Source organism: Leiobunum rupestre, chromosome 8 (genome assembly GCF_980474605.1).
Source record: "Leiobunum rupestre chromosome 8, qqLeiRupe1.1.hap1, whole genome shotgun sequence".
Lineage (NCBI taxonomy): Eukaryota > Metazoa > Arthropoda > Arachnida > Opiliones > Sclerosomatidae > Leiobunum > Leiobunum rupestre.
In genome coordinates this window covers 12,996,760-13,007,485 of record NC_143391.1, presented here as the reverse complement: position 1 = coordinate 13,007,485, position 10,726 = coordinate 12,996,760, and the positions used below count along the sequence as shown (strand labels likewise).

Here is a 10,726-nt window from a genome sequence, read left to right as displayed (position 1 = left end):
TTTAGAAATGGAATAGCATCATTCATTTATAGAAAACAATTTAAAAGATACAAATAAATAATTATTTAAGTAATAGAAATATATTTAAAATTTAGAATGTATGTTTTTACTGGATATTCAATAAATTACACACAGTATACAGGGGCATAGCAAAGTTTGTTTTTTTTGGGGTTCAGGGTGATGCTGGCCAACGGTTTCAGACTTCAGAGCTCTAGAAAACTCTGAAAAAAGTTGGTGGGGCTGAAACTCGCCCGATGACTGTGTCCCTGATTGTATTCACTCCTTTATAGGATATTTACCAAACACGTTTTTTAAAGCCTATTTAATAGTATCTTTGATTTGGCTGACTCTGATAGGGTAATCGAGTAACGCTGCCAGTTTGATTGACGAAAGAACCCTTAAAGAAAAATATTCATATAAAGTTCTAATTTAATTTACCAACAACATGAATTATTACGTGTGAGTGCGACTGCGGTGGAGGTCCAGAAGGTGGTGGTGCTGGTTGAAAGTGAGGAGCAGAAGCTGGAGCTCTAACAGGATAACCAGTAATAATACTTCCAGATGCCTTAGCAGTTGGTTGTTGTATTTGAATCATTGATTGTCCTCTTATTGGAACTACAGAACCCTGTTATTGCAAATAAAAATTTTAGTGTAATAAAAAATACAGTGGAAAATTTAAACATTTTCTTACAGGTTGAACGTAATATTTCTCTTCAGGGAACCGGTTTTCCTGTTTCACCTGTTCAATTTGTTGTAGTGTATTTACAAAACCTACTGAAAGGCATTACGTCAAAATATTTTAAAACAAACTTCTAAAGGTCTTAAATGTTTTAGAATTAGTTACATTTATTACTTTGTTGCGGAATGTGTGGTAAATGATATCCAGGATGACCAATGTGTTTGTTGGATTGAGCCTGTTCCGGCGGTGGCCCAAATTGAGAAGGGAAAGATGGATAGCTAGATACAGTTGTCGGAGGAGGAGCTCCAGATGGAATTGAAGTTGATACAGATGAATTAACAACAGGATTGACCGTTAATTGAACGCCTTGACTCGGATGAGGGTAATATTGGCCTGAAGGATAAACTCCAGATTCTACAAAATATTAATACATTTAATTTTCAAATAAACAATCAAGTGTAATTTTTATTAGTGATCCCCTGGTTGTAAAATTTTTGGGTCGGGTTTTTTTTATGTCGGGTTAAAAAAAAATTGAGTAAACGCCTAAGCGAGTGCTTAGCTATAGCCTACAACTAAAACGAAGAAGGACGGGGCAAGCCAGTAGCCTATTTTCTCAGCGACTTCGAAGGTACAAAGGTTGCATCACACTCGCCTCTCGTTAGCCCTGGTTTTGATTTCGTTTTTGGTTTTAGCATAACTTTATAATATTGTAATGAAGTGACATCATCACAAGAAGAAAATCTCCCCCTATCGAGGCGCTGTCAAAGGCTACGTGTGACGTGGGAGCAAGCGGACGCAAAACAGCAACGAAGCCCGTAATGCAGTCTGTCTTGCGAATAGAAGAATAGAAAGTGTTACACTTATGAAACAATACTATAGACTTATGGTTTTAATTTTACTTTTAAATAGTCAGCCGTTGAAGCGACTACTTTCGTCACTTTTGTAATTAGAAAACGCTTAATAATAAAAATTTCAAAAAACCCCGAACTGACCCCGAATCAAATGTCACCCCATACAATCACTAATTTTTATAATTTACTTTGATTAAATGTAGTCACGTGGGTTTTAAAATTAAAATTTTGATGATATGCCCCATGTTGAGGGGGAGGAGGAGGTGGAGATGGGCTTCTTTGTCTTTTCATGGCACCCTACATACATAAAATTTATTTCAACAAAATATTAAAAAGTTTTCATAAAGAGAAAGGGCTACGTACCGCTGGGATAAGATTCTGAGGTGGAGGAATGCCTTTATATAAAATGGGAGCCCTATTTAAAATGTGTTGTCCTTGAGCTGTCATGTATAGAGGAGGAACACCTAAACTCAAACCATGAGGTACAAAGCCATGTGAAACAGGCACCATTTCGCTAAAATATAAAAAAAGGTTGGTATTTTATTTCTTGAAAGAGAAAAATGCTTTTGATTTGATCATCCAAACCTAGCTTCTTTAACTTGGGCCCGACGACGATTTTCATCTTCATTTAGAACTTTTTTCAGCTGCAGAAATAACTGATGCTTTTCCTCTTTTAACTCGTCTAATTTTCTTTCAAATCGAGAAAGCTATAAAATTATGTACAAAAAAATATAAGATACTATTGAAATAAATTATTATTTTATGAATATACTTGATCTTTAATTTCTTCTAATGTCATAGCATCTTGTTTCCTTTTATTCTCTTGCTCCCGACGAAGTCGTTCAATTGCTGCATCGGCTTCTTGTTCTGAAAAAGTGAATTTAAAGATAAATATCAACAACTAACACTTTGCAAATTGTTATTAAACCTTGTTTTTTCTTTTCTCTTTGCTTCATTATATGCATTTTCATGGCACTCCACATCGCTATACTCATTTTAGGCCTCTCGATCATTGCTGGTGCTTGGTCTGGTGGTTCTTTGTTTTTAGTCTAAAAACCGGTAAATATAATTAATAAGACGCATGCTAATTAAAAAACAAACCACTATTAATTTCGTATAAATTTTAAAATTACCTGATTGTCTCTGTTAACCATTTTTATATTATTAGGAAAATAATTACACTATGTGACTTCAGTAAGAAATTAATGGAAGGATTTTCTTATGTTTCACAACTTTCACACTCGGTGAGCAGTGTTTCCACTCGACAGTCGAAATTTTCCCCTATTTTAGGTGCCAATATTATATTTTTCGCCAGTTCAATGAATGGTTTTCGCCGCAAAATTTTCCCATAGGAGGTATTATAATGAGGTCATTAGAGAGGTTAAGAAAATGATAAAAAAGGTTAGGGTTAATTCAAAGAGTATGGAGGAAATAGAGATAAAACAACCGGGAGAGGTCCGCAACGAAACGTTCACCACCGAGGGGGTTGAAAATGGGGGAAAACCTCTGTAAACCGAGCTTCAAAAGAGCTACCGCAGCGCCATTTCGGGACTCTTGTCCTGCTTTTTGTTTTGAAACTTTTGGTAGATTTAACTTGGCCATATTTCTGATCTAAATTCAGTTTCAAATTTAAGAGGTCCTCTAAGAAAATACCAAGCGCTATCGAAGAATTCTCTTTGGCGCTATTGTTGCAATTAAATTTGTGCCTTTTCGATTACGAAGAATCCAGAAATGGCACTGCGGTAGCTATTTTGAAGCTCGGTTTACAGAGGTTTTCCCCCATTGTCAACCCCCCTCGGTGGTGAACGTTTCGTTGCGGACCTCTCCCGGTTTTTTTTATCTCTATTTCCTCCATACTCTTTGGTTAATTGGTATTACGTGTAGATAGTCATAGACATAATAAAGACAGAGACACCTTACGCGGAGTGTGATTTGCCAAAAATATATGGGAGCGATAACTAGCAGACAACCAGCAGTTGTTCCGTATTCCTGTGGTTCTCCGTGTAAAGCGCCACCTAACGATTAAGAATATTTATCGGTTTTAAAATCAGACGCAAAAACTTTAGCGGTGAATTTTAAAAACGGGTAGTATGTTTATGACTCAGGTAACATGACATTGTTTTATAATTAAATACCAAAGTTTTTGTGATTTTTTTATTTAAAAAGAAGTAGTCAAAGTGTTTTCTACTGAAAATCTAATTATATAATTAAATAATATTTTTTATTTTTTATTAAAAGATCCCCTGCTGCTTTTGAATGAATTGACTTATTTACAACTTAGAATTAAAATTAACTTTACTTTAAATTATCACAGCCGAAATATTCGTGAATCACGTCAGAGTACCCAAAAGATTACAAACACGAACACGGTATGATTTTTTTATTTTCTTACCTACTCGACAAGCTTCTTTAGTTCTTTAGTTCTTTATTAGCTTAACAAAAAGTCAATGACCTATCACGTCAAGTCAAGGGGGAGCATACAAGAAAAATGGGGCTGCAAACATAATGTACCTAAAGGCAGTAATACCTGGAAAAAGTGGAGAAACCGAGAAGATAAAAGAAAATATAACACTAGGCGAGGAGGAAAAAAAGTGATTGAGGATGAGTCAGTCATAAATGTCCAGGAAACGACACAGCTTCTTTTTGAACTGGCCTGATTTGGGAGCCCTTTGAGATGGTCGGGGAGCGAGTTCCAGTCGCGGATGGACGAAGGAAGGAAGAAAGGAAGGAGGGTTTACGGCACGCGAGACGAAAGCCCGGCAGAACTAGTGAGGCAGTACGGTTACCATGACGGATCCGAAACCACGAGGAGGCCGCCACAGAGAGCTCCCCCGTATCGGTGGACAATGGCATTTGCAAGAACCAGGCGCTTTAATCGGCGACGGGAAGCCAGAGTGTTCCACTTGAAATTCGTGAGCACGTTAGTCATACACGTACCCCACGATAATCCGATTTGCGCACAAAGCGAAGAGCCCGCCGCTGCACCGATTCGATTGCGTGAGTCCACTAGCGGTAGAAGGGGACCACATCGCCAAACAGTACTCCAGTATAGGGAGGACGATGGCCAAGGACTTAGAGTTGAAGGAACAGTTGGCTTGGTGGCGTTTGACAAATCCTAGAGCCCGCGCAGTCTGGAAGGATACCCAAGCAATGTGGGTGTTCCACTCCAGGGTGTCCGTGATGGTCACTCCCAAATACTTTTGAGAGGTGACGACCTTGAGAGGAACGCCGTCAATTCTGTAGTCTAAGGCATTTGCCGGTTGACCAGCGTGGCGCAGAGTCACGCAATCCCGGTCCGATACAATTGCACGGGAGAGAGCAACATCATCGGTGAATATGTAGAGAGTGGGGACCACGTGGTCGCCAATATCGTTGATGAAGACAATAAAGAGGAGCGGCCCGAGAACTGACCCCTGCGGAACACCCGAAGAGGCAGGATGCCAGTCGGAGGAGGCGCTGGGGAGGATGACGCGAAACGTCCTACCACTGAGGTAGGCCGAAAGCCAGTTTAGGATCTTTCCCCGGATTCCATATTAGTGGAGTTTGGTCTTCAAGAGCTCGTGAGGGACCGAGTCAAAGGCTTTCCGAAAATCAAGGAAAATAATGTCAACCCGTCCTGCAAGCTCGAGCCCAGCGGTCCAGTCCTCAATACAGCAGAGAAGTTGCGTCTCAGTGCTGAAACTGCTGCGGAAGCCATGTTGATAAGGCTGGAGCAGGTTTTGAGTGATGAGGTGCGTAGTGATCTGCGATGCATGTGCATGTTCATCGAGCTTCAGGACTTGAGACAGAAGAGCGATTGGTCGGTACTCAGACGGGTCAGAGTCGTCCCTTCCTTTCGGAACCGGGGTGACGTTGGTGTTACTCCAGTCAGAAGGGATGGAGCCGGTGTCATAAGACATTTGGAAAAGTTTAGTCAAGGGATCAGCAAGGGCGTCGGCGCAGTTGCGCAGGAGGACAGAGTGGATGCCGTCAGGGCCCGGAGCCTTGAAGGGATTAACGACTTTTAGCAGCTTCCGGATACCAGGTGCAGATAACACGATAGGATCCATTGTAGGGGCTCGCCTGGGCAGGAGAGGAACCGACTCAAAGACGTATTCAGGGAACGACTGCTGGAAGGTGTCCGCTAACAAGTTAGCCTTAGCAGCGGTGGTGGTGAACAGAGCCGATCCCTTCTTTAAATCTGGGACCGAAGAGGATTTGCGCTTACGGGAAATAAGTTGAAAGAAGTGCTTCCGGTTTGTTTGAAGGTCCGACGCAACAAGGTCCAGGTGGCGAGTGCGTGCAGCACGTAGGGCAAACTTCACGATGGCCCGGTGACGTGTGAAGTACTTTCTGTTGGTGTCACTTGGGTGGAGCTTGTGTCGATTATAGCGGCGCTTGGTCTTACGAATCAGCCGCCGAAGTGACGGACCAACCGAGGGTAAGTTGTGGCGAGAAGAAATGCGCTTAGTGGGCTTATGGGCCTTCGTCGCAAGTTTGATTTCCGACGTTAGCGAGCACCAGGCTTCCTTGGCCGTCGGCGGTAGGTAAATAGTAGAGAGTATTGCAGAGATAGCCAGGAAATCAGCCCGGTTGATGTCCATGACCACACGGGAGGGCTCCCGGGTTGGAGGTTTTATCCCACGGATGTTGCTGAGGAAGGTCACTAATCCCAGGAAGGTGGATGACGTCACCCAGCAAATCTGGGTTTGAAACAAGGAAGAGGTCTAGAACGTTCCCTCCATTTGCATTGTCTTGAATGGGCTCCAAGATACACTGAGTCAGATTTGAGGACAGCAGAGTATGTAGGAAGCACGTGTCGTCCGCGGCTGGGCTGGTGAGGGTCGACCAATTGATTTTCGGGAAGTTGAAATCGGCGACGATAATGAGATCCGACTCGGCACGCTTAAACGTAGTACCCCAGGAATACGGAACAACTGCCGGTTGTCTGCTTGGCGTCACTTCCGTATTAACCGAACGTAGAATCTTTTATCTTTTTCTTTATTATGTCTATGGTAGATAGTAGACGTAGTACAAAGACCACTAGTCTACTTCATAGCTCATGGTTTGGTAATCGGTTGTTCACAATGAATTGGGAATAGTACCGCTAGAATGGCATAGGCGCGTTCGGGAGTCACGGTTTCGCGAAACAAATTCTGAAATTTCGAGTCAGCTTACTCAGCCATCAACTCTATCATTAAACGGGTGGCGCCATCTATCATTTTCAAGGTGGAATATTGGAAAAAGTCATTTTCATAGGATATAGTTTCCGCCGCTAACAGCGGATGGCGCCACCGACAAATGAGAGAGTTCTCAAATTGAAAATTTGTTTCGGGGAAGGGAGATTGCAATTGCCAATCTAGCAGTAGTATTCCCAATCCAATGGTTTTTCATTCCACTATTATCAAAAATGTATGCCCATAGCCGGCTGTAATACAGGCCATATTATAGAGAAAATCGAGAGGGTGACATTACGGTTTTTTGAAATCCAACAGATGGCGGTAATATGGGGAAAATAAGAAGTTAAATTTTTGTTTAAAATATTAATGTAATTATGAAAATAAAACAAAGTACTTATCACTGTGCTCAGGGGTGTTCGATGTTCGCAAGTATTTGGGCTTTTTACTATATCATAAGGTACTGGCTTTAACCCTGTAGGTGCAGAGACACATTTTGCTTTCTTTAAAAAATTGTGAAGGAATGTCTTCTGGTGAAGCCGTTTTCTAGAAGTAGGCGTCATCAAATAATCGCTTAATACGAAATGCTTACTACAAATACGCTGATTTCCGTCTAAGTTCAAGGTAACTGGTTTATTTTCATTGTCATTAGGAATCTAAAATTGCCTGTTCCCATTTCCATTGAAGTTTTACATTTTCAGGAAATTTGTGAAAACTAAATTTAGTTAAAGCAGGGTCAGTTTGCTTTTTAGTCGACAAGCAATTTTAATCAAACAATAATGAAGCATATGGTGGAACCTAAGAGCAACAAACATAGCACCCCATACAAGGAGAACGCAACCCGTCAAAAGTCGTGCATTTTCTTGTGTACAATTTTCATTGGTTAGTCGCTTTAACGTCTGCTGCCGTCGGAAGGGGAAAATTCGGAAATTGTCTTCCCCTTTCCGTAAAACGTTCAGCGTAAAGGTTCGTCCAATTAAATTTGTACACAACACTGCGTTAGCGTGTTTAAAGGCTAGCTGAGTCTCCTTGTGTTTGTTGCTCCTAGGTGGAACTAAATAAAAGCAGACAATTCTTTCATGTCAATTGCATTACATGTGTAACGGTATCATAGATAGTAAACAAATAAGCCTTAACTTAATGTATTAAAACGTTTAAAAAATCACACGTCCCACCGTTTAAATGCGAATAAGTAGATTAGTCCATAATGAAAAGTAAGTTTTTAAATTTCTTTAAAATTGTTTAGGGTTTAGCTTTTTTTCCCCTTTCATTATGGACTAATCTACTTATTCGCGTATTTTATCATCCTTTGCAATGCAGTCCATAGGTGGTTCCTTTTAACTTACCGTTTAAATGCAACAGTTAATGAGCAAGCTGAAGTCACACGGGTTATAAAATGCGGAAGCTAAGAGCCATATTTAAAAAACTGTTCATAATACATGTATGGTTTGTATTACATGTCAGACGGCTATGGTATGACCTACAAGAATATTAAAAGGTATTTTGCACAAAAAATGTTTTCGCAGGCTTTTTCTCCGATTTGGAAGCTTCTCGCTACATTTTCCCCTTTTCCCCGCTTTTAAATTTTTTGGTGCTAAGCTTAAAGCTGAAAGGTTTTCGCCGAAAACGGACTTTTTCGACGCAAAGTGGAAACACTGCCCGTGAGTCCGTTATTTTCTCATCATCTTCGCTAAGAAACTCGTGAAAAGATAGGTCTTTCTAATTTACATGGTTTGATGTACAATATGGTACGTAACACGAAGGCATTGTGATGAATATATATACGTATAATTGAATGACCATGAACCATGTGTTCAAGGTCATTCAAAAACTATATCGAGAACCGTTGGGTTTACGGATTTGGTTCCAACTAGAAATTTTGTGCTTGCCATATTATTAGTTCAAATAACTTTGATTTTACCAAATTTTACTAATCAGAAGCCGAGAAATTGAGGGTTAATGTTCCCTAAAAATATGAAATTAAAAAAAAACACGTTTTTCAGGTATTTATAATTTTTCGTTTTTTAGTGAAAACGAAAAATATAAATATTCGCATCTCTTTTTCTTGATTTCATTTTTATAAGTTGATATTTTTTTTAACTATGAATTATACATAAATATACTGAGTAAGTTTAACTTACTAAGCCGTTTTTTTTACTTAAAAGGAAAGTGGAAAACTGAAGAAATGTTTTCTGTGATAGTATGTTTTTCGTCGTTCGAAGCTGCCCGTGCTCAGTGGTTTCTTTTAACCTGTTCTAGAACAAAAAGTGTACTCTTTTTACCCTCAATGCTGTCTTCGCCTGTTCCGGGGATGAGGATTACTCGGCGCCATTCACTATTCACTAGTTCTCAAGTATTAGGGCAAATCTTTTTACTCCTTCTGATGAGAGGAAGAGGTTCACCCGAAGGTGTCCCATTAACTTTCTCCAGAATCCCACACTGGACGGCGCCCATCTCCTCTGTGATAAGGTTGTTCGGAAAGCCATCTTTTACAATGGCCATCTTAGGCAACCCTACTGCGTCACTATAGGACATAGGAGTTGGACGCTCCTTTGCCTTTTTGGCCGCAGATTGAGAAAACCCAGGAGAGGGATTGGAATCCTCCGACCTGAGCCTCTTAAGTGAAGGGGTTACTTTGTCACCCGAGGATGACTGAACCTCCTTCTTAGCGATCCTTGCAGCCTTGCGGTGTGCATTGCGTATCGACGTTTTTCAGAGTCGGGTAACATCCGAAGATAACCCAGACCCTCCATCAGGCTGGGTGCTGCTGGAAGCAGACCCTTGCTCGTTCTTTTCTTCAAGCCGGGTACTACGGGAAGTAGACCCTTGCTCATTCTTTTTATCAAGCCAGGTACTACTGGAAGTAGACCCTTGCTCATTTTTTTGGTTTTGTTTTTGTTTTGAGTTCATAAATGATCCCACGAGTATGGAGGAAAGTAAAAGGTCACCACCCGGTAGTCCTCCTCCTGGGTGGAAGGCTAATTACAATTTCGCCTGGTTCCCCGAGGGGATCGTTAGCGATACCGTATTTTCTCTTCCCCGGTACCATTCAGCCCTCAGCACGATACCTTACACCTTAACTTAAGGAAGAAGCAGAGCCTTAGTTGGCCAGCATGAAGGGTTACCCCTCCACCTGTTACTCCCTTCCACCACGAAGAGGTACAAGGTTGCAGTTTATGGAAGGGTTCTAGAACAAAACGTGTACTCTTTTTACCCTCAACGCTGTCTTCGCCTGTTCCGGGGATGAGAATTACTCGGCCCCATTCACTATTCACTAGGCCTCAAGTATTAGGGCAAATCTTTTTACTCCTTCTGAAAAGGAGTTGTAAAGGAGTAAATCGGATTTTGTCATCTGCTAGCCAGAATTTATCTGCAGCCATTTTGGAAAAACGTTTTTACTCCGACTCAAACTTTTCACCACCCCAGAATCGGATTAACCTGTTTAACATCAACAGCTTTTCAGCAACGATTAAAGCTAAGAAATAAACTAATTTAAATAAAACGAATAAGAGGAGTGAGTAATTATTTTGAACGTTTTCGAAATGAATATAATTTCGCTGAGTAAATATTTTAAAGGGATCAAATGTGAAAAAAGAGTAGCCTTGTGAGAATTATACGAACTTCAGAAGCTTTGCATTCGCGATCGAAACTAGTCAAGGTGGCGTAAAACGGCGCTAGCTTCTCCGAGGTAGCGCCTAAGATTTAAGATTTTAATATTAAAAAGTCATTTAAGAAAATTTTTTCTTAAATAATCTTATCAAAATATAAGCAAACTATGCAAAAATTATTATTATTATTATTTTCATTAGGCGTATTTAAAGATTTCCCTCTAAATATTATATGCGCTTGGAAAATTATTACATGCGCTGTGAAAACCAGTGGAAACTAGCTGGCTTTAGACTCTCCAAGCTTGCAACCAACGGCTTTTATGTCGCTTTTGCTACAACATAACACTGCAGCAGCTCTAGCCAGTGGCAGCTCAAACGACACTTTTCAGATCACCAAGCAAGCGATGTGATCGAACAGTGGAATTCCATAGG

General features: G+C 40.6%; 1 protein-coding gene across 4 annotated transcripts; it reads right to left on the bottom strand.

Annotated features, from left to right (window-relative positions):
- Positions 1–2,786, bottom strand: LOC149932445 (uncharacterized). Of its 4 annotated transcripts, none has more exons than XM_090155526.1 (10): positions 2,664–2,786; positions 2,459–2,579; positions 2,303–2,397; positions 2,116–2,237; positions 1,894–2,044; positions 1,719–1,827; positions 845–1,093; positions 692–771; positions 458–625; positions 1–397 (listed from the first exon to the last, which is right to left on the bottom strand). In XM_090155526.1, the coding sequence occupies exons 1-10, from the start codon at positions 2,682–2,684 to the stop codon at positions 323–325; spliced, it is 1,191 nt and encodes a 396-aa protein (XP_090011652.1). In that variant the 5' UTR covers positions 2,685–2,786; the 3' UTR covers positions 1–322. The 4 variants fall into 4 exon arrangements, with proteins under 4 accessions (XP_090011652.1, XP_090011654.1, XP_090011651.1 ...); XM_090155528.1 differs by having other exon boundaries at positions 854–1,093; XM_090155525.1 differs by having other exon boundaries at positions 692–774; positions 2,664–2,784.
- Between the last annotated feature and the right edge of the window lie 7,940 nt (positions 2,787–10,726).

Coding starts and splice junctions, on each gene's coding strand:
- LOC149932445 (XM_090155525.1), bottom strand. CDS start 2,684: ATGGTTAACAGAGACAATCAG. Junction 2,045..2,115: donor GCCCAAGTTAAAGAAGCTAG/GTTTGGATGATC, acceptor TTTATATTTTAG/CGAAATGGTGCCTGTTTCAC. Junction 626..691: donor AGAAATATTACGTTCAACCT/GTAAGAAAATGT, acceptor TTGCAATAACAG/GGTTCTGTAGTTCCAATAAG.